Below are 23,709 nucleotides of genomic sequence, written 5' to 3'. Positions count from 1 at the left end.
CTCTGGTTAACAATGTTCTAAAATAATTAAATTTGTAAAAACATAGAGTCCGTGTTTTAGTCAGTAAACCAACAACCAAGAGTGCTACATACTTACCGGTTCAGGTAGCTTAGAGATAGCATCGGATATGGATTTTATTCCAGATGCTCTGATCTTGCACCTGCTAATACCAAGCACCTCGATCTTGCTGAGACAAGTCGAAATATGAGATGCTCCATCATCACCGAGATTATTGTCCCAAAGATCAAGCTTCTTCATCTGTAAAACAATATGCAGTAGATGAAGAGCAAGGAATTGTATTTTTATATTAATATATTATATTAAGACTTAAATAAATACAATATTGTAAGCATTCTCATTAGTTTCTATAATAACAGCAGAGGTAGTTCATGGATCTGCCAACTAATTTATTTTGGTTCTTAGATAAACATATTTCGCATAAACGGCATCATCAGTGTCTATATGAGGAAACATAGAAACAACATATATAAAAATAATTATAAGAGGCGAGTGAAGCATAAAAACTATAAAGCTAAAAATGTTAAAACCGGCAATATGTAAAATTCTTAAATACAAAGTTAAATCACCGCGAACAGCTTTCCTATCAGACAAATAGCACGTTGTAACTGTGATAAAGTCGGTCCACTAGCACTATGAGTAACCGAAGCAGCAAATCAGTGGCAAGCGATGTAAACAATTGATGAGGTGTAATCGTTATCTTATCTTGGGAAGTAATGTGTCTTGTATGTTTATGTTAGCATGTAAATAGCTCACGCAATTAGCTTCGGCATTGTCAAAGAAGGTCACCTTGTAGCATTCTACTATGTTGGGTTTATTAATGAGAAAGCTATTATGATGGCACAGAAATGGGTTCCCAGGGCTGCCTTGTCATCTTGGTATTCTTTGCTGACACTTTTGCCAAGCCACATATGCGCGTTCCATCTGCAAGTAAAACTGTTCTTCATTTGACCACGTAAATAACGTTGCATAAGCGGCATGTGGCAGCGTACATACAGTAATCTCGGTAAGTAAGAGATTGACTAAGGTGGATGATCTCATTGGTAACGGGGTAGATGTCGTTTTCATGACCATGTTTATATGTTTTCCGTGGCTGTCACACAGTGTACATTGGCCGTACGAGTTGGAAAGGCTGTGTGTTCCCGTTTCATATGAACTGTTTGATGCGCCAGCTCACGGTAATTGATCAGTATGTTACCCAACGTTCGAGGGCGCTTTTAAGTCACGGTGGCATGTGGTTTAAGAGACCTTTCTTGCTTCGTCGAACTGTAGAGTGCGAGCTAGTCCGTATGGCTCTGGTAACGTTATATAAGTTTCTACGCTTTCCATCGTCATTCTTGTCATCGTCCTATTCTGATCATTTCCTACCGTTTGAAAAGATTTGTTGAAATAGTTTCCTTGGGAAATGAAACGCTAAATACTTTTCTTTCAGCCTTTGGAGGGAAGCGGTGAAATCTGTGTTGGTTTCACTCAAACTACGGAGCCTTTTTGCCTCTGCATAAAACATGAATTTGAAAACACGAACCGGATGGTGGGACTTTCTGTGTAAAACTTCTTTATAATAAAGATTAAGCGGCCTTTGTCAGTGGGCTTAGCGAAATTTTTCGCTATAAAGCTACAGTCCCAAATTGCCGTTTTTGGGAACCGCAATGGCAAAAATAAAGCACTTACAAATCTAGAATGTTGATAATAACCTTTCCGTCTATTGCTGTAATCATTGATGACAGGTGGAAGCAAAACAAAACTCGTCAAAATAAAATTGCATGAAAATTTCTTTAACTTTTACAAAAAATAATGACAAGCAACTGCTGTTGCAGTTAGACACACGTTTCACAACGCAAATTTTCTACGTACGAATGCGGTTGGTGGTTGGAAAATATACTGGAGTGTAAATATTTTTGAAAATAGTGAAGCCATTACGTTCGTTTGCAAATATAATTCAAAGATTAATTTACTTCAAAACTACAGTATTGAAATAGAAAACATCAGGCCCCATGGTGGAGAGATTTAGAGCGTACAAGTAGCTTTTACGTGAACCCCGCCGGCAATCGATCAAGCTGTCAAACATTGTGACGTTGAAAGCAGCTAAACATCAGTCAAACAGCGCAAACAACGTGATTATTGGCTGGTGTTTGATACACGAATAGTCGTACAGCGACAGGTTAACATGTATGCGTTTGACCCTTTCTAAAAACGTTGTATAAAGTGTGTCAATGAAAATAATATGAATAACTTCTACTGTTAGAAACTGCTATGTGCGTGGCAAACGTAGATCACACACTACGTCGATAAAGTTATAATAGGCAATAAAGTTTCGGAAAACTAAGGTCAGAAAATACGTCCAATTGTGCGAAACCGTAACTCAATATTAAGTAATTACTGGTGATATAAACCTGTTATGCCAGTAAACAACGAAAACAAAGCGAGCAAAAGAAGAAAAATTTACGGAATTACTTACCACCATGTGGAAATTAAATTACATAGTTAAATTTTCAGTTACGTGCAACACTATATGTAGTGAATAAAGAAATGGTTGTTTCGAGACTAATTTCACACACATTTTTGCTCCGCAAAGTTAACGGAGAAAAATGAACAAAAAAATACGGAACACTAAACATGTCAGAACCTTGTCATGGCGGTTCAATATAAACGCTTTGTTTTACAAGCCGACAGCAAGGAGCCGACTTGGCATCACAGCGTCGTAATTTAATTCACGTTATATGTTTATGACAAGTGTGAACAAAACAAAACTCCTTGGCAAGCCCAAGTGGTGGTAACTAAGACCGAAAACTGTAAGAAGCGACTATGTATCGATTGCAGCCAAACAATTAACAAATTGACGCTATTGGACGGTTTTCCGCTGCCAAATATACATGAAATAGCGCATGATGTGTCTCGATTCTCCATCTACAGTATGCTAGACTTAAAGAGCGCGTACCACCAGGTAGAATTGGCGGCTAACGATAAGATTTTTACCGCATTTGAAACCGGTGCTAAATTGTACCAGTTTCACCGAATGCCGTTCAGCCTAACTAACGTAGTCCCATGTTTTCAAAGAACAAAGGACGAGCTTATATCAAGCAACAACTGCCGCGGGACTTTTGTTTATCTCGACAATATTACCATCGGTGGTAATATACACACTAAGAACATGACATTAATTAATTGCAATTTAGCTGTGTCAACTTAAAGCGCAAACTGCAACGCTAAAACAAGTTGGTCTTAAAATAAAGTATTAATTGTGTAATTAACGTTTTCATAAGTCATTCAGCCCAAAACTTTTCCAGTAAGGAGAAATAAAATTTTGAATTTCGCATTTTTTGAGTTCCGGCCATCTTCAAAAACAGTCCGAAACGTTGAAAAGTCTAAATCGCAAAACGGCTGAATTAACTTTAACAAACCATTCACGTATTTGCGATTTTAACCATTTATAGTATTATGACGTAATAAAGGCCAATCCTTCACGAGTTAAATATAGCTGAGCCATTACGTTCGTTTGCAAATTTAGATCGAAGGCTAATTTGCAACATAACTACAGTGTTGAAATAATAAAAACATCCAGCTCGGTGGTGGAGAGATTTAAAGCATACAAGTAGCAATTAGGCGAACCGGCGGGCAGTCGACCACGCTGTCAAACATTGTGACGTTGAAGGCGGTTAAAAAGAGACAAAGAACGCAAACAACGTGATTGATGGCTGGTGTTTGATACACGAATAGTCGTACAGCGACAGGTTTACATTTACGCGTTTCACTTTTTCTAAAAACGTTGTATAAAGTGTGTCAGTGAAAATAATATGAAAAACTTCTTCCGTTAGAAACTGCTATGTGCGCGGCAGTGACAAAATGCGATTCTTGCTTTATGTAAAATGGAATTACTTTCATATTTAATTGGATGATTTCAATTTTGACATATGTAATCGACGTAAGCAAGCAGTTGAAACGGGCGTCGAACAATTTTAATTTATCACAAAGTAATGATGAAACAAAAGACTTAACAAAGTTTAGAACGTTTAGATCAGAGGTGACGAACATGTGGCCCGCAAATCGGTTTGACAGTCGCTCTTACATGGCGAACCATTCCGGTGAGACCAGCAGTCTTCAACTTTGTTTGACCTGTTCCTAATTTTTGCGCAAGGCGATATCAAAAGCTGATAGCACGATTGAGTCGCAGCAGTATGTCTTCAATAGATTGTCGCACTCAACCCACGTATTTTTTGCGACCGCGCGAACAGCTGAAACTAGATTGATTAGATAGAACAGCAGAAACTAGCTAGATTGCACACGGATTTTTTCGATTCGAGATTCGATTCGATTTTTTCGATTTAATTTTCGAATTTTTTCGCACACGGATTTTTTCAGGCCGCGGGGGCAGCTAAAAACTTGCCGAATGAATCAGTTGCGCTTCAATGCTAATTATTATTATGCATGATTTTTATTACTTCCGCTTGTTGTTCGTTACTGTTGATGAACAATTTCTGTTTTCGTTTCTAAAAGATTTCATAGTATGACTAAAAAGTTGTGCGGCCCCCTTACTCAGCTGTAACTGACAAAGTGGCTCGCAAAAGCGAATAGGTTCGTCAACTCTGGTTAACAATGTTCTAAAATAATTAAATTTGTAAAAACATAGAGTCCGTGTTTTAGTCAGTAAACCAACAACCAAGAGTGCTACATACTTACCGGTTCAGGTAGCTTAGAGATAGCATCGGATATGGATTTTATTCCAGATGCTCTGATCTTGCACCGGCCAATATCAAGCTCCTCGATCTTGCTGAGACAATTCGAAATATGAGATGCTCCATCATCACCGAGATTATTGTCCCAAAGATCAAGCTTCTTCATCTGTAAAACAATATGCAGTAGATGAAGAGCAAGGAATTGTATTTTTATATTAATATATTATATTAAGACTTAAATAAATACAATGTCATAAGCATTCTAATTAGTTTCTATAATAACAGCAGAGATAGTTTATGGCTCTGCCAACTAATTTATTTTGGTTCTTAGATAAATAAATTTCGCATAAACGGCATCATCAGTGTCTATATGAGGAAACATAGAAACAACAAATATAAAAATAATAATATAGGCGAGTGAAGCATAAAAACAATGAAGTTAAAAATGTTAAAACCGGCAATATGTAAAATGCTTAAATACAAAGTTAAATCACCGCGAACAGCTTTCCTATCAGACAAATAGCACGTTATAACTGTGATAAAGTCGGTCCACTAGCACTATGAGTAACCGAAGCAGCAAATCAGTGGCAAGCGATGTAAACAATTGATGAGGTGTAATCGTTATCTTATCTTGGGAAGTAATGTGTCTTGTATGTTTATGTCAGCATATAAATAGCTCACGCAATTAGCTTCGGCATTGTCAAAGAAGGTCACCTTGTAGCATTCTACTATGTTAGGTTTATTAATGAGAAAGCTATTATGATGGCACAGAAATGGGTTCCCAGGGCTGCCTTGTCATCTTGGTATTCTTTGCTGAGACTTTTGCCAAGCCACATATGCGCGTTCCATCTGCGAGTAAAACTGTTCTTCATTTGACCCACGTAAATGACGTTGCATAAGCGGCATGTGGCTGCGTACATACAGTAATCTCGGCAAGTAAGAAATTGATTAAGGTGGATGATCCCAGTGGTGACGGGGTAGATGTCGTTTTCATGACCATGTTCATATGTTTTCCGTGGCTGCCACACAGTGTACATTGGCCGTACGATTTGGAAAGGCTGTGTTCCCGTTTCATATGAACTGTTTGATGCGCCAACTCACGGTTATTTATCAGTATGTTAACCAACGTTCGAGGGCGCTTGTAAGTCACGGTGGCAAGTGGTTTAAGAGACCTTTCTTGCTTCGTCGAACTGTAGAGTGCGAGCTAGTCCGTATGGCTCTGGTAACGTTATATAAGTTTCTACGCTTTCCATCGTCATTCTTGTCATCGGCCTATTCTGATCATTTCCTACCGTTTGAAAAGGTTTGTTGAAATAGTTTCCTTGGGAAAGGAAACGCCAAACACTTTTGTTTTAGCCTTTGGTGGGCAGCGGTGAAATTTGTGTTGGTTTCACTCAACATACGGAGCCTATTTGCCTCTCCATAAAATATGAATTTGAAAACACGAACCGGATGGTGGGACTTTCTGTGTAAAACTTCCTTACAATAAAGATTAAGCGGCCTTTGTCAGTGAGCTTAGCGAATTTTTTCGCTATAAATCTACAGTCCCAAATTGACGTTTTTGGGAACCGCAATGGCGAAAATAAAGCACTTGGAAATCTAGAAGGTTGGTAATAACTAGGGCAACCAGTTTTTTGACCTAAAAATTTTAAATTTTGACCTTAAAATTTGCAAATTTTGACCTTATTTTGACCTAAAAAGGTTGCATTTTCACCTTATTTTGCCCTAAAACGTTTAAATTTTGACCTCATTTTGAAAAACGCTATACTGATAGTCTCTACACTGTCTACAGCAACTTTCTAATCTAAAGCTGCATTTAAAAATGACAAAATGCTTTTCTAGTGTTGACTTTTTTTTTCGTTTTTGCGCATTAAGATTGACAACTTGCAGTTTCAAACGCAATGCCGTCACATCGTGACGTCACCAAACGCGCTGAAAAGCCTTCCCTCTTTTTGTGGCTTTGGTTCTAAGTAAATTTTGCGGGACTGGAATTGTTTGCGGTACAAGAAAAGAGAAAAACGGAAGAATAATATTACAAAATGGTTACAAAATTACAAGTTTAATAGATTTTGACCTAAAAAAAAGACCTAACGAAACAATTTGACCATATTTTGACCTAACGTAACATTTTGACTTTATCTGACCTAATAACTTCTATACCATACGTCGCACAAAGCTGAAACTTGTGTTGTGCTTGTTTCATAGCATTCTGATCATGTAAAAAAAAATTGACCATATTGACTTTTGGTTGCCCTAGTAATAACCTTTCCGTCAATTGCTGTAATCATTGATGACAGGTGTAAGCAAAATAAAACTCTTTAAAATAAAATTGCATGAAAATTTTCTTTAACATTTACAACAAATAATGACAAGCAACTCTTGCTGCAGTTAGACACACACGTTTCACAACGCAAATTTGCTACATACGAATGCGGTTGGTGTTGGAAAATGTACTGGAGTGTAAATATTTTTGAAAATAGTGAAGCCATTACGTTCGTTTGCAAATATAATTCAAAGATTAATTTACTTCAAAACTACAGTATTGAAATAGAAAACATCACGCCCCATGGTGGAGAGATTTAGAGCGTACAAGTAGCTTTTAGGTGAACCCGGCCGGTAATCGATCAAGCTGTCAAACATTGTGACGTTGAAGGCAACTAAACATCAGTCAAACAGCGCAAACAACGTGATTGATGGCTGGTGTTTGATACACGAATAGTCGTACAGCGACAGGCTAACATGTATGCGTTTGACCCTTTCTAAAAACGTTGTATAAAGTGTGCCAGGGAAAATAATATGAATAACTTCTACTGTTAGAAACTGCTATGTGCGTGGCAAACGTAGATCACACACTACGTCGATAAAGTTATAATAGGCAATAAAGTTTCGGAAAACTTAGGTCAGAAAATACGTCCAACTCTGCGAAACCGAAACTCAATATTAAATAATTACTTGTGATATAAACCTGCTATGCCAGTAAACAACGAAAACAAAGCGAGCAAAAGAAGAAAAATTTACGGAATTACTTACCACCATGTGGAAATTAAACTACATAGTTAAATTTTCAGTTACGTGCAACACTATATGTAGTGAATAAAGAAATGGCTGCTTTGAGACTAATTTCACACACATTTTTGCTCCGCAAAGTTAATGGAGAAAAATGAACAAAAAAATACGGAACACTAAACATGTCAGAACCTTGTCATGGCGGTTCAATATAAACGCTTTGTTTTACAAGCCGACAGCAAGGAGCCGACTTGGCATCACAGCGTCGTAATTTAATTCACGTTATATGTTTATGACAAGTTTGAACAAAACAAAACTCCTTGGCAAGCCCAAGTGGTGGTAACTAAGACCGAAAACTGTAAGAAGCGACTATGTATCGATTGCAGCCAAACAATTAACAAATTGACGCCATTGGACGGTTTTCCGCTGCCAAATATACATGAAATAGCGCATGATGTGTCTCGATTCTCCATCTACAGTATGCTAGACTTAAAGAGCGCGTACCACCAGGTAGAATTGGCGGCTAACGATAAGATTTTTACCGCATTTGAAACCGGTGCTAAATTGTACCAGTTTCACCGAATGCCGTTCAGCCTAACTAACGTAGTCTCATGTTTCCAAAGAACAAAGGACGAGCTTATATCAAGCAACAAATACCGCGGGACTTTTGTTTATCTCGACAATATTACCATCGGTGGTAATATACACACTAAGAACATGACATTAATTAATTGCAATTTAGCTGTGTCAACTTAAAGCGCAAACTGCAACGCTAAAACAAGTTGGTCTTAAAATAAAGTATTAATTGTGTAATTAACGTTTTCATAAGTCATTCAGCCCAAAACTTTTCCAGTAAGGAGAAATAAAATTTTGAATTTCGCATTTTTTGAGTTCCGGCCATCTTCAAAAACAGTCCGAAACGTTGAAAAGTCTAAATCGCAAAACGGCTGAATTAACTTTAACAAACCATTCACGTATTTGCGATTTTAACCATTTGTAGTATTATGACGTAATAAAGGCCAATCCTTCACGAGTTAAATATAGCTGAGCCATTACGTTCGTTTGCAAATTTAGATCGAAGGCTAATTTGCAACATAACTACAGTGTTGAAATAATAAAAACATCCAGCTCGGTGGTGGAGAGATTTAAAGCATACAAGTAGCAATTAGGCGAACCGGCGGGCAGTCGACCACGCTGTCAAACATTGTGACGTTGAAGGCGGTTAAAAAGAGACAAAGAACGCAAACAACGTGATTGATGGCTGGTGTTTGATACACGAATAGTCGTACAGCGACAGGTTTACATTTACGCGTTTCACTTTTTCTAAAAACGTTGTATAAAGTGTGTCAGTGAAAATAATATGAAAAACTTCTTCCGTTAGAAACTGCTATGTGCGCGGCAGGGACAAAATGCGATTCTTGCTTTATGTAAAATGGAATTACTTTCATACTTAATTGGATGATTTCAATTTTGACATATGTAATCGACGTAAGCAAGCAGTTGAAACGGGCGTCGAACAATTTTAATTTATCACAAAGTAATGATGAAACAAAAGACTTAACAAAGTTTAGAACGTTTAGATCAGAGGTGACGAACATGTGGCCCGCAAATCGGTTTGACAGTCGCTCTTACATGGCGAACCATTCCGGTGAGACCAGCAGTCTTCAACTTTGTTTGACCTGTTCCTAATTTTTGCGCAATGCGATATCAAAAGCTGATAGCACGATTGAGTCGCAGCAGTATGTCTTCAATAGATTGTCGCACTCAACCCACGTATTTTTTGCGACCGCGCGAACAGCTGAAACTAGATTGATTAGATAGAACAGCAGAAACTAGCTAGATTGCACACGGATTTTTTCGATTCGAGATTCGATTCGATTTTTTCGATTTAATTTTCGAATTTTTTCGCACACGGATTTTTTCAGGCCGCGGGGGCAGCTAAAAACTTGCCGAATGAATCGGTTGCGCTTCAATGCTAATTATTATTATGCATGATTTTTATTACTTCCGCTTGTTGTTCGTTACTGTTGATGAACAATTTCTGTTTTCGTTTCTAAAAGATTTCATAGTATGACTAAAAAGTTGTGCGGCCCGCTTACTCAGCTGTAACTGACAAAGTGGCTCGAAAAGCGAATAGGTTCGTCACCTCTGGTTAACAATGTTCTAAAATAATTAAATTTGTAAAAACATAGAGTCCGTGTTTTAGTCAGTAAACCAACAACCAAGAGTGCTACATACTTACCGGTTCAGGTAGCTTAGAGATAGCGTCGGATATGGATTTTATTCCAGATTCACTGATATTGCACCTGCCAATATCAAGCTCCTCGATCTTGCTGAGACAAGTCGAAATATGAGATGCTCCATCATCACCGAGATTATTGACACGAAGATCAAGCTTCTTCATCTGTAAAACAATATGCAGTAGATGAAGAGCAAGGAATCGGATTTTTATATTAATATATTATATTAAGACTAAAATAAATACAATGCTGTAAGCATTCTAATTAGTTTCTATAATAACAGCAGAGGTAGTTCATGGATCTGCCAACTAATTTATTTTGGTTCTTAGATAAACATATTTAGCATAAACGGCATCATCAGTGTCTATATGAGGAAACATAGAAACAACATATATAAAAATAATTATATAGGTGAGTGAAGCATAAAAACTATAAAGCTAAAAATGTTAAAACCGGCAATATGTAAAATTCTTAAATACAAAGTTAAATCACCGCGAACACCTTTCCTATCAGACAAATAGCACGTTATAACTGTGATAAAGTCGGTCCACTAGCACTATGAGTAACAGAAGCAGCAAATCAGTAGCATGCAATGTAAACGATTGATGAGGTGTAATCGTTATCTTATCTTGGGAAGTAATGTGTCTTGTATGTTTATGTCAGCATATAAATAGCTCACGCAATTAGCTTCGGCATTGTCAAAGAAGGTCACCTTGTAGCATTCTCCTATGTCAAGTTTATTAATGAGAAAGCTATTATGATGGCACAGAAATGGGTTCTCAAGGCTGCCTTGTCATCTTGGTATTCTTTGCTGACATTTTCGCAAAGCCACATATGCGCGATCCATCTGCAAGTAAAACTGTCCTTCATTTGACCACGTAAATGACGTTGCATAAGCGGCATGTGGCTACGTACATACCTTGATCTCGATAAGTAAGAAATTGATTAAGGTGGATGACTCCATTGGTAACGGGGTAGATGTCGTTTTCATGACCATGTTTATGTGTTTTCCGTGGCTGCCACACAGTGTACATTGGCCGTACGAGTTGGAAAGGCTGTGTGTTCCCGTTTCATATGAGCTGTTTGATGCGCCAGTTCACGGTAATTGATCAGTATGTTACCCAACGTTCGAGGGCGCTTTAAGTCACGGTGGCATGTGGTTTAAGAGACCTTTCTTGCTTCGTCGAACTGTAGAGTGCGAGCTAGTCCGTATGGCTCTGGTAACGTTATATAAGTTTCTACGCTTTCCATCGTCATTCTTGTCATCGGCCTATTCTGATCATTTCCTACCGTTTGAAAAGGTTTGTTGAAATAGTTTCTTTGGGAAATGAAACGCTAAATACTTTTCTTTCAGCCTTTGGAGGGAAGCGGTGAAATCTGTGTTGGTTTCACTCAAACTACGGAGCCTTTTTGCCTCTCCATAAAACATGAATTTGAAAACACGAACCGGATGGTGGGACTTTCTGTGTAAAACTTCTTTATAATAAAGATTAAGCGGCCTTTGTCAGTGGGCTTAGCGAAATTTTTCGCTATAAAGCTACAGTCCCAAATTGCCGTTTTTCGGAACCGCAATGGCAAAAATGAAGCACTTACAAATCTAGAAGGTTGGTAATAACCTTTCCGTCTATTGCTGTAATCATTGATGACAGGTGGAAGCAAAACAAAACTCGTCAAAATAAAATTGCATGAAAATTTCTTTAATTTTTACAACAAATAATGACAAGCAACTACTGTTGCAGTTAGACACACGTTTCACAACGCAAATTTTCTACGTACGAATGCGGTTGGTGGTTGGAAAATATACTGGAGTGTAAATATTTTTGAAAATAGTGAAGCCATTACGTTCGTTTGCAAATATAATTCAAAGATTAATTTACTTCAAAACTACAGTATTGAAATAGAAAACATCAGGCCCCATGGTGGAGAGATTTAGAGCGTACAAGTAGCTTTTAGGTGAACCCGGCCGGCAATCGATCAAGCTGTCAAACATTGTGACGTTGAAAGCAGCTAAACAACAGTCAAACAGCGCAAACAACGTGATTATTGGCTGGTGTTTGATACACGAATAGTCGTACAGCGACAGGTTAACATGTATGCGTTTGACCCTTTCTAAAAACGTTGTGTAAAGTGTGTCAATGAAAATAATATGAATAACTTCTACTGTTAGAAACTGCTATGTGCGTGGCAAACGTAGATCACACACTACGTCGATAAAGTTATAATAGGCAATAAAGTTTCGGAAAACTAAGGTCAGAAAATACGTCCAATTGTGCGAAACCGTAACTCAATATTAAGTAATTACTGGTGATATAAACCTGCTATGCCAGTAAACAACGAAAACAAAGCGAGCAAAAGAAGAAAAATTTACGGAATTACTTACCACCATGTGGAAATTAAATTACATAGTTAAATTTTCAGTTACGTGCAACACTATATGTAGTGAATAAAGAATTGACTGCTTTGAGACTAATTTCACACACATTTTTGCTCCGCAAAGTTAACGGAGAAAAATGAACAAAAAAATACGGAACACTAAACATGTCAGAACCTTGTCATGGCGGTTCAATATAAACGCTTTGTTTTACAAGCCGACAGCAAGGAGCCGACTTGGCATCACAGCGTCGTAATTTAATTCACGTTATATGTTTATGACAAGTGTGAACAAAACAAAACTCCTTGGCAAGCCCAAGTGGTGGTAACTAAGACCGAAAACTGTAAGAAGCGACTATGTATCGATTGCAGCCAAACAATTAACAAATTGACGCTATTGGACGGTTTTCCGCTGCCAAATATACATGAAATAGCGCATGATGTGTCTCGATTCTCCATCTACAGCAGGCATGCACAACTCAAAACAGTACACGGGCCGTTTTAGCGAAAAAATATTTTTCGCGGGCCGCGTGCTAACGTTGTTGTAACTAACGTGTAGCCTACTTTATATAATGTGACCGATTAACCCTTGAATAAGAGATATTGTTGAGAAGATGGTTACTGTCAAGGGACGGTTGCCTCTCGCACTACAGTATCTAGTTGTTTTTAACGCTTAGCGGCGGTAAAGCATCGGATTCGTTGATTATATGTAACTGTAACCGTGGAGAAAATGCCTGAATGAGCGAAATCACGGAATATCTCGTGGGCCGCATGAAAAGGTTTCGCGGGCCGCATGCGGCCCGCGGGCCGTATGTTGTGCATGCCTGATCTACAGTATGCTAGACTTAAAGAGCGCGTACCACCAGGTAGAATTGGCGGCTAACGATAAGATTTTTACCGCATTTGAAACCGGTGCTAAATTGTACCAGTTTAACCGAATGCCGTTCAGCCTAACTAACGTAGTCCCATGTTTTCAAAGAACAAAGGACGAGCTTATATCAAGCAACAACTGCCGCGGGACTTTTGTTTATCTCGACAATATTACCATCGGTGGTAATATACACACTAAGAACATGACATTAATTAATTGCAATTTAGCTGTGTCAACTTAAAGCGCAAACTGCAACGCTAAAACAAGTTGGTCTTAAAATAAAGTATTAATTGTGTAATTAACGTTTTCATAAGTCATTCAGCCCAAAACTTTTCCAGTAAGGAGAAATAAAATTTTGAATTTCGCATTTTTTGAGTTCCGGCCATCTTCAAAAACAGTCCGAAACGTTGAAAAGTCTAAATCGCAAAACGGCTGAATTAACTTTAACAAACCATTCACGTATTTGCGATTTTAACCATTTATAGTATTATGACGTAATAAAGGCCAATCCTTCACGAGTTAAATATAGCTGAGCCATTACGTTCGTTTGCAAATTTAGATCGAAGGCTAATTTGCAACATAACTACAGTGTTGAAATAATAAAAACATCCAGCTCGGTGGTGGAGAGGTTTAAAGCATACAAGTAGCAATTAGGCGAACCGGCGGGCAGTCGACCACGCTGTCAAACATTGTGACGTTGAAGGCGGTTAAAAAGAGACAAAGAACGCAAACAACGTGATTGATGGCTGGTGTTTGATACACGAATAGTCGTACAGCGACAAGTTTACATTTACGCGTTTCACTTTTTCTAAAAACGTTGTATAAAGTGTGTCAGTGAAAATAATATGAAAAACTTCTTCCGTTAGAAACTGCTATGTGCGTGGCAGTGACAAAATGCGATTCTTGCTTTATGTAAAATGGAATTACTTTCATATTTAATTGGATGATTTCAATTTTGACATATGTAATCGACGTAAGCAAGCAGTTGAAACGGGCGTCGGACAATTTTAATTTATCACAAAGTAATGACGAAACAAAAGACTTCACAAAGTTTAGAACGTTTAGATCAGAGGTGACGAACATGTGGCCCGCAAATCGGTTTGACAGTCGCTCTTACATGGCGAACCATTCCGGTGAGACCAGCAGTCTTCAACTTTGTTTGACCTGTTCCTAATTTTTGCGCAAGGCGATATCAAAAGCTGATAGCACGATTGAGTCGCAGCAGTATGTCTTCAATAGATTGTCGCACTCAACCCACGTATTTTTTGCGACCGCGCGAACAGCTGAAACTAGATTGATTAGATAGAACAGCAGAAACTAGCTAGATTGCACACGGATTTTTTCGATTCGAGATTCGATTCGATTTTTTCGATTTAATTTTCGAATTTTTTCGCACACGGATTTTTTCAGGCCGCGGGGGCAGCTAAAAACTTGCCGAATGAATCGGTTGCGCTTCAATGCTAATTATTATTATGCATGATTTTTATTACTTCCGCTTGTTGTTCGTTACTGTTGATGAACAATTTCTGTTTTCGTTTCTAAAAGATTTCATAGTATGACTAAAAAGTTGTGCGGCCCGCTTACTCAGCTGTAACTGACAAAGTGGCTCGCAAAAGCGAATAGGTTCGTCACCTCTGGTTAACAATGTTCTAAAATAATTAAATTTGTAAAAACATAGAGTCCGTGTTTTAGTCAGTAAACCAACAACCAAGAGTGCTACATACTTACCGGTTCAGGTAGCTTAGAGATAGCATCGGATATGGATTTTATTCCAGATGCACTGATCTTGCACCGGCCAATATGAAGCTCCTCGATCTTGCTGAGACAAGTCGAAATATGAGATGCTCCATCATCACCGAGATTATTGCCATAAAGATTAAGCTTCTTCATCTGTAAAACAATATGCAGTAGATGAAGAGCAAGGAATTGTATTTTTATATTAATATATTATATTAAGACTTAAATAAATACAATATTGTAAGCATTCTAATTAGTTTCTATAATAACAGCAGAGGTAGTTCATGGATCTGCCAACTAATTTATTTTGGTTCTTAGATAAATATATTTCGCATAAACGGCATCATCAGTATCTATATGAGGAAACATAGAAACAACAAATATAAAAATAAATATAAGAGGTGAGTGAAGCATAAAAACTATAAAGCTAAAATGTTAAAACCGGTAAGATGTAAAATGCTTAAATACAAAGTTAAATCACCGCGAACAGCTTTCCTATCAGACAAATAGCACGTTATCACTTTGATAAAGACAGTCCACTAGCACTATGAGTAACCGAAGCAGCAAATCAGTGGCAAGCGATGTAAACAATTGATGAGGTGTAATCGTTATCTTATCTTGGGAAGTAATGTGTCTTGTATGTTTATGTCAGCATATAAATAGCTCACGCAATTAGCTTCGGCATTGTCAAAGAAGGTCACCTTGTAGCATTCTACTATGTTAGGTTTATTAATGAGAAAGCTATTATGATGGCACAGAAATGGGTTCCCAGGGCTGCCTTGTCATCTTGGTATTCTTTGCTGACACTTTTGCCAAGCCACATATGCGCGTTCCATCTGCAAGTAAAACTGTTCTTCATTTGACCCACGTAAATGACGTTGCATAAGCGGCATGTAGCTGCGTACATACCGTAATTTCGGTAAGTAAGAGATTGATTAAGGTGGATGATCCCAGTGGTGACGGGGTAGATGTCGTTTTCATGACCATGTTCATATGTTTTCCGTGGCTGCCACACAGTGCATATTTGCCGTACGATTTGGAAAGGCTGTGTTCCCGTTTCATATGAACTGTTTGATGCGCCAACTCACGGTTATTTATCAGTATGTTAACCAACGTTCGAGGGCGCTTGTAAGTCACGGTGGCATGTGGTTTAAGAGACCTTTCTTGCTTCGTCGAACTGTAGAGTGCGAGCTAGTCCGTATGGCTCTGGTAACGTTATATAAGTTTCTACGCTTTCCATCGTCATTCTTGTCATCGTCCTATTCTGATCATTTCCTGCCGTTTGAAAAGGTTTGTTGAAATAGTTTCCTTGGGAAATGAAACGCTAAATACTTTTCTTTCAGCCTTTGGAGGGAAGCGGTGAAATCTGTGTTGGTTTCACTCAAACTACGGAGCCTTTTTGCCTCTCCATAAAACATGAATTTGAAAACACGAACCGGATGGTGGGACTTTCTGTGTAAAACTTCTTTATAATAAAGATTAAGCGGCCTTTGTCAGTGGGCTTAGCGAAATTTTTCGCTATAAAGCTACAGTCCCAAATTGCCGTTTTTCGGAACCGCAATGGCAAAAATAAAGCACTTACAAATCTAGAAGGTTGGTAATAACCTTTCCGTCTATTGCTGTAATCATTGATGACAGGTGGAAGCAAAACAAAACTCGTCGAAATAAAATAAAAAGTAGAGTCACTAGAGTGATGCATAAAAACAATGAAGCTAAAAATGTTAAAACCGGTAAAATGTAAAATGCTTAAATACAAAAGTTAAATCCGGGAGAACAGTTTTCCTATGAGACAAATAGCACGTTATCACTGTGATAAAGACAGTCCACTAGTACTACGAGTAACCGAAGCAGCAAATCAGTAGCATGCAATGTAAACAATTGATGAGGTGTAATCGTTATCTTATCTTGGGAAGTAATGTGTCTTGTTTGTTTATGTCAGCATATAAATAGCTCACGCAATTAGCTTCGGCATTGTCAAAGAAGATCACCTTGTAGCATTCTACTATGTTAGGTTTATTAATGAGAAAGCTTTTATGATGGCACAGAAATGGGTTCCCAGGGCTGCCTTGTCATCTTGGTATTCTTTGCTGACACTTGTGCAAAGCCACATATGCGCGTTCCATCTGCAAGTAAAACTGTTCTTCATTTGACCCACGTAAATGACGTTGCATTAGCGGTGGCTTCGTACATACCGTAATCTCGGCAAGTAAGAGATTGATTAAGGTGGATGATCTCAGTGGTGACGGGGTAGATGTCGTTTTCATGACCATGTTTATGTGTTTTCCGTACTTGCCACACAATGCACATTTGCCGTATTGCTTGAAAAGGCTGTGTTCCCGTTTCATAGGAACTGTTTAATGCCCCAACTCACGGTTTTTTATCAGTATGTTACCCAACGTTCGAGGACTTTTGTACGTCATGGTCCATTTCTGACCATTTACTTTCGTTTGAAAAGATTTGTTGAAATAGTTTCCTTGGGAAATGAAACATCAAACACTTTTCTTTCTTTCACTAAATGCGTGGCAGTGATAAAACGCGATTTCCGCTTTATGTAAACTGGAGTTACTTTATATTTTATTACTTAATTTCAATTGTGACGTATGTAATCAACGTAAGCAAGCAGTTGAAACGGGTGTCGGAAAATAATTTAGCACAAAGTAATGACGAACTCAAAACTTCACAAATTTTAGATCAAAGGTGACGAACATGCGGCCCGCAATCGGTGCGGTTGAATGCTAAATAATATTATGCATGGGTTTTTTATTACTGTAGTTTGTTGTTCGTTACTGTTGATGAACAATTTCTTTTTTTCGTTTTTAAAATTTTTTATAGTATGACTAAAAAGTTGTGCGGCCGGCTTACTCAGCGAATAGGTTCGTCACTGCTAGTTAAGATTGTTCTAAAATGATTAAAATTGTAAAAAACATAGAGTCCGTGTTTTAGTCAGCAAGCCAGCAACCAAGAGTGTTACATACTTACCGGTTCAGGTAGCTTAGAGATAGCATCGGATATGGATTTTATTCCAGATGCACTGATATTGCACTCGCCAATAACAAGCTCCTCGATCTTGCTGAGACAAGTCGAAATATGAGATGCTCCATCATCACCGAGATTATTGCCACGAAGATCAAGCTTCTTCATCTGTAAAACAATATGCGGTAGATGAAGAGCAAGGAATTGTATTTTTATATTAATATAATATATTAAAACTAAAATAAATACAATGCTGTAAGTATTCTAATTAGTTTCTATAATAACTGCAGAGGTAGTTCACGGATCTGCCAACTAATTTATTTTGGTTCTTAGATAAATATATTTCGCATAAACGGCATCATCAGTGTCTATATGAAGAAACATAGAAACAACAAATATAAAAATAATAATTTAGGTGAGAAAAAGCATAAAACTTATAAAGCTGAAATATTAAAACCGGTAAGATGTAAAATGCTTAAATACAAAGTTAAATCACCGCGAACAGCTTTCCTATCAGACAAATAGCACGTTATCACTTTGATAAAGACAGTCCACTAGTACTATGAGTAACCGAAGCGGCAAATCAGTGGCATGCGATGTAAAAAATTGGTGAGGTGTAATCGTTATTTTATCTTGGGAAGCAATGTGTCTTGTATGATCATGTCAGCAAGTAAATAGTTCACACAATTTGATTCGGCATTGTCAAAGAAGATCACTTTGTCGCATTCTGCTAAGTCAGGTTTATTAATGAGAAAACTATCATGATGGCACAGAAATTAGTTGTCAGGGCTGCCTTGTCATCTTGGTATTCTTTGCTGACACTTTTTGCCAAGCCACATATGCGCGTTCCATCTGCAAGTAAAACTGTTCTTCATTTGACCCACGTAAATGACGTTGCATAAGCGGCATGTAGCTGCGTACATACAGTAATCTCGGTAAGTAAGAGATTGACTAAGGTGGATGATCCCATTGGTGACGGGGTAGATGTCGTTTTCATGACCATGTTCATGTGTTTTCCGTGGTTGCCACACAATGCACATTGGCCGTACGAGTTGGAAAGGCTGTGTGTTCCCGTTTCATATGAACTGTTTGATGCGCCAGCTCACGGTAATTGATCAGTATGTTAACCAACGTTCGAGGGCGCTTGTAAGTCACGGTGGCAAGTGGTTTAAGAGACCTTTCTTGCTTCGTCGAACTGTAGAGTGCGAGCTAGTCTGTATGGCTCTGGTAACGTTATATAAGTTTCTACGCTTTCCATCGTCATTCTTGTCATCGTCCTATTCTGATCATTTCCTCTCGTTTGAAAAGGTTTGTTGAAATAGTTTCCTTGGGAAATGAAACGCTAAATACTTTTCTTTCAGCCTTTGGAGGGAAGCGGTGAAATCTGTGTTGGTTTCACTCAAACTACGGAGCCTTTTTGCCTCTCCATAAAACACGAATTTGAAAATACGAACCGGATGGTGGGACTTTCTGTGTAAAACTTCTTTATAATAAAGATTAAGCGGCCTTTGTCAGTGGGCTTAGCGAAATTTTTCGCTATAAAGCTACAGTCCCAAATTGCCGTTTTTCGGAACCGCAATGGCAAAAATAAAGCACTTACAAATCTAGAAGGTTGGTAATAACCTTTCCGTCTATTGCTGTAATCATTGATGACAGGTGGAAGCAAAACAAAACTCGTCAAAATAAAATTGCATGAAAATTTCTTTAATTTTTACAAAAAATAATGACAAGCAACTACTGTTGCAGTTAGACACACGTTTCACAACGCAAATATTCTACGTACGAATGCGGTTGGTGGTTGGAAAATATACTGGAGTGTAAATATTTTTGAAAATAGTGAAGCCATTACGTTCGTTTGCAAATATAATTCAAAGATTAATTTACTTCAAAACTACAGTATTGAAATAGAAAACATCAGGCCCCATGGTGGAGAGATTTAGAGCGTACAAGTAGCTTTTACGTGAACCCCGCCGGCAATCGATCAAGCTGTCAAACATTGTGACGTTGAAAGCAGCTAAACATCAGTCAAACAGCGCAAACAACGTGATTATTGGCTGGTGTTTGATACACGAATAGTCGTACAACGACAGGTTAACATGTATGCGTTTGACCCTTTCTAAAAACGTTGTATAAAGTGTGTCAATGAAAATAATATGAATAACTTCTACTGTTAGAAACTGCTATGTGCGTGGCAAACGTAGATCACACACTACGTCGATAAAGTTATAATAGGCAATAAAGTTTCGGAAAACTAAGGTCAGAAAATACGTCCAATTGTGCGAAACCGTAACTCAATATTAAGTAATTACTGGTGATATAAACCTGTTATGCCAGTAAACAACGAAAACAAAGCGAGCAAAAGAAGAAAAATTTACGGAATTACTTACCACCATGTGGAAATTAAATTACATAGTTAAATTTTCAGTTACGTGCAACACTATATGTAGTGAATAAAGAAATGGTTGTTTTGAGACTAATTTCACACACATTTTTGCTCCGCAAAGTTGATGGAGAAAAATGAACAAAAAAATACGGAGCACTAAACATGTCAGAACCTTGTCATGGCGGTTCAATATAAACGCTTTGTTTTACAAGCCGACAGCAAGGAGCCGACTTGGCATCACAGCGTCGTAATTTAATTCACGTTATATGTTTATGACAAGTGTGAACAAAACAAAACTCCTTGGCAAGCCCAAGTGGTGGTAACTAAGACCGAAAACTGTAAGAAGCGACTATGTATCGATTGCAGCCAAACAATGACCAAATTGACGCTATTGGACGGTTATCCGCTGCCAAATATACATGAAATAGCGCATGATGTGTCTCGATTCTCCATCTACAGTATGCTAGACTTAAAGAGCGCGTACCACCAGGTAGAATTGGCGGCTAACGATAAGATTTTTACCGCATTTGAAACCGGTGCTAAATTGTACCAGTTTCGCCGAATGCCGTTCAGCCTAACTAACGTAGTCTCATGTTTCCAAAGAACAAAGGACGAGCTTATATCAAGCAACAAATGCCGCGGGACTTTTGTTTATCTCGACAATATTACCATCGGTGGTAATATACACACTAAGAACATGACATTAATTAATTGCAATTTAGCTGTGTCAACTTAAAGCGCAAACTGCAACGCTAAAACAAGTTGGTCTTAAAATAAAGTATTAATTGTGTAATTAACGTTTTCATAAGTCATTCAGCCCAAAACTTTTCCAGTAAGGAGAAATAAAATTTTGAATTTCGCATTTTTTGAGTTCCGGCCATCTTCAAAAACAGTCCGAAACGTTGAAAAGTCTAAATCGCAAAACGGCTGAATTAACTTTAACAAACCATTCACGTATTTGCGATTTTAACCATTTGTAGTATTATGACGTAATAAAGGCCAATCCTTCACGAGTTAAATATAGCTGAGCCATTACGTTCGTTTGCAAATTTAGATCGAAGGCTAATTTGCAACATAACTACAGTGTTGAAATAATAAAAACATCCAGCTCGGTGGTGGAGAGATTTAAAGCATACAAGTAGCAATTAGGCGAACCGGCGGGCAGTCGACCACGCTGTCAAACATTGTGACGTTGAAGGCGGTTAAAAAGAGACAAAGAACGCAAACAACGTGATTGATGGCTGGTGTTTGATACACGAATAGTCGTACAGCGACAGGTTTACATTTACGCGTTTCACTTTTTCTAAAAACGTTGTATAAAGTGTGTCAGTGAAAATAATATGAAAAACTTCTTCCGTTAGAAACTGCTATGTGCGCGGCAGTGACAAAACGCGATTCTTGCTTTATGTAAAATGGAATTACTTTCATATTTAATTGGATGATTTCAATTTTGACATATGTAATCGACGTAAGCAAGCAGTTGAAACGGGCGTCGGACAATTTTAATTTATCACAAAGTAATGATGAAACAAAAGACTTCACAAAGTTTAGAACGTTTAGATCAGAGGTGACGAACATGTGGCCCGCAAATCGGTTTGACAGTCGCTCTTACATGGCGAACCATTCCGGTGAGACCAGCAGTCTTCAACTTTGTTTGACCTGTTCCTAATTTTTGCGCAAGGCGATATCAAAAGCTGATAGCACGATTGAGTCGCAGCAGTATGTCTTCAATAGATTGTCGCACTCAACCCACGTATTTTTTGCGACCGCGCGAACAGCTGAAACTAGATTGATTAGATAGAACAGCAGAAACTAGCTAGATTGCACACGGATTTTTTCGATTTAATTTTCGAATTTTTTCGCACACGGATTTTTTCAGGCCGCGGGGGCAGCTAAAAACTTGCCGAATGAATCGGTTGCGCTTCAATGCTAATTATTATTATGCATGATTTTTATTACTTCCGCTTGTTGTTCGTTACTGTTGATGAACAATTTCTGTTTTCGTTTCTAAAAGATTTCATAGTATGACTAAAAAGTTGTGCGGCCCGCTTACTCAGCTGTAACTGACAAAGTGGCTCGCAAAAGCGAATAGGTTCGTCACCTCTGGTTAACAATGTTCTAAAATAATTAAATTTGTAAAAACATAGAGTCCGTGTTTTAGTCAGTAAACCAACAACCAAGAGTGCTACATACTTACCGGTTCAGGTAGCTTAGAGATAGCGTCGGATATGGATTTTATTCCAGATGCACTGATCTTATAATAGCCAATATCAAGCTCTCTTGGGAAGTATCTTATCTTGGGAAGTAATGTGTCTTGTATGTTTATGTCAGCATGTAAATAGCTCACGCAATTAGCTTCGGCATTGTCAAAGAAGGTCACCTTGTAGCATTCTACTTTGTTAGGTTTATTAATGAGAAAGCTATTATGATGGCACAGAAATGGGTTCTCAGGGCTGCCTTGTCATCTTGGTATTCTTTGCTGGCACTTTCGCAAAGCCACATATGCGCGTTCCATCTGCAAGTAAAACTGTTCTTCATTTGACCACGTAAATGACGTTGCATTAGCGGTGGCTTCGTACATACCGTGATCTCGATAAGTAAAAGATTGATTAAGGTGGATGACCCCATTGGTGACGGGGTAGATGTCGTTTTCATGACCATGTTTATGTGTTTTCCGTGGTTGCCGCACAGTGTACATTGGCCGTATAGCTTGAAAAGGCTGTGTTCCCATTTTATATGAACTGTTTGATGCGCCAAATAACGGTAATTGATCAGTATGTTACCCAACGTTCGAGGACGCTTGTAAGTCACGGTGGCAAGTGGTTTAAGAGACCTTTCTTGTTTCGTCAACTGTAGAGTGCGAGCTAGTCGGTAAAGCTCAGGTAACTTTACATATGTTTGTACGCTTTCCATCGTAATTCTTGTCATCGTCCTATTCTGACCATTTCCTCTAGTTTGAAAAAGTTTGTTGAAATAGTTTCCTTGGGAAACGAAACGCCAAACACTTTCCTTTTAGCCTTTGGAGAGCAGCGGCGAAATCTGTGTTGAAGTGACACTGCTGAAGTGATATCACACTGCACGAAGACAACGAGAAATATAACTTTCGCGTTTCGTGCAAAAGTAGATCACACACTACGTCGATAAAGTTATAATAGGCAAAAAAAGTTTGGGAAAAACCTTGTCAGAAAATAAGTCCAATTGTGCAAAAACAAAACACAATATTAAGTAATTACTTGTGATATAAACGTGCTTTGCCAATAACCAACAACGAAAACAAAACGCGTGGAAGAAGAAAAATTTACGGAATTACTTACCAGAATTTGGAACTTAAATTACGTAAATAAATTTTCGGTTACGTGCAACACTATGTGTAGCAAATAAAGAAATGGCTGCTTCGAGACTAATTTGACGCACATTTTTTGTGCGCAAAGTTAATGG

General features: G+C 38.1%; 1 protein-coding gene across 1 annotated transcript in view; it reads right to left on the bottom strand.

Moving 5' to 3' along the window:
• The window catches only part of LOC143459118 (uncharacterized), a 239,056-nt gene that overhangs the window by 144,683 nt on the left and 70,664 nt on the right, over positions 1 to 23,709 (bottom strand). The window contains exons 25-29 of the mRNA XM_076956097.1: positions 17,895 to 18,056; positions 14,907 to 15,068; positions 9,940 to 10,101; positions 4,696 to 4,857; positions 97 to 258 (exon numbers count right to left, since the gene is read on the bottom strand). Of these exons, the coding sequence (XP_076812212.1) occupies positions 97 to 258; positions 4,696 to 4,857; positions 9,940 to 10,101; positions 14,907 to 15,068; positions 17,895 to 18,056 (810 nt within the window). The remainder of the gene's footprint in view (positions 1 to 96; positions 259 to 4,695; positions 4,858 to 9,939; positions 10,102 to 14,906; positions 15,069 to 17,894; positions 18,057 to 23,709) is intronic.

This window comes from Clavelina lepadiformis, chromosome 5 (assembly GCF_947623445.1).
Source record: "Clavelina lepadiformis chromosome 5, kaClaLepa1.1, whole genome shotgun sequence".
NCBI classification, from domain to species: Eukaryota; Metazoa; Chordata; class Ascidiacea; order Aplousobranchia; family Clavelinidae; genus Clavelina; species Clavelina lepadiformis.
Note: the sequence above shows the minus strand (reverse complement) of the source record. Positions and strands in the feature narration are given on the sequence as shown.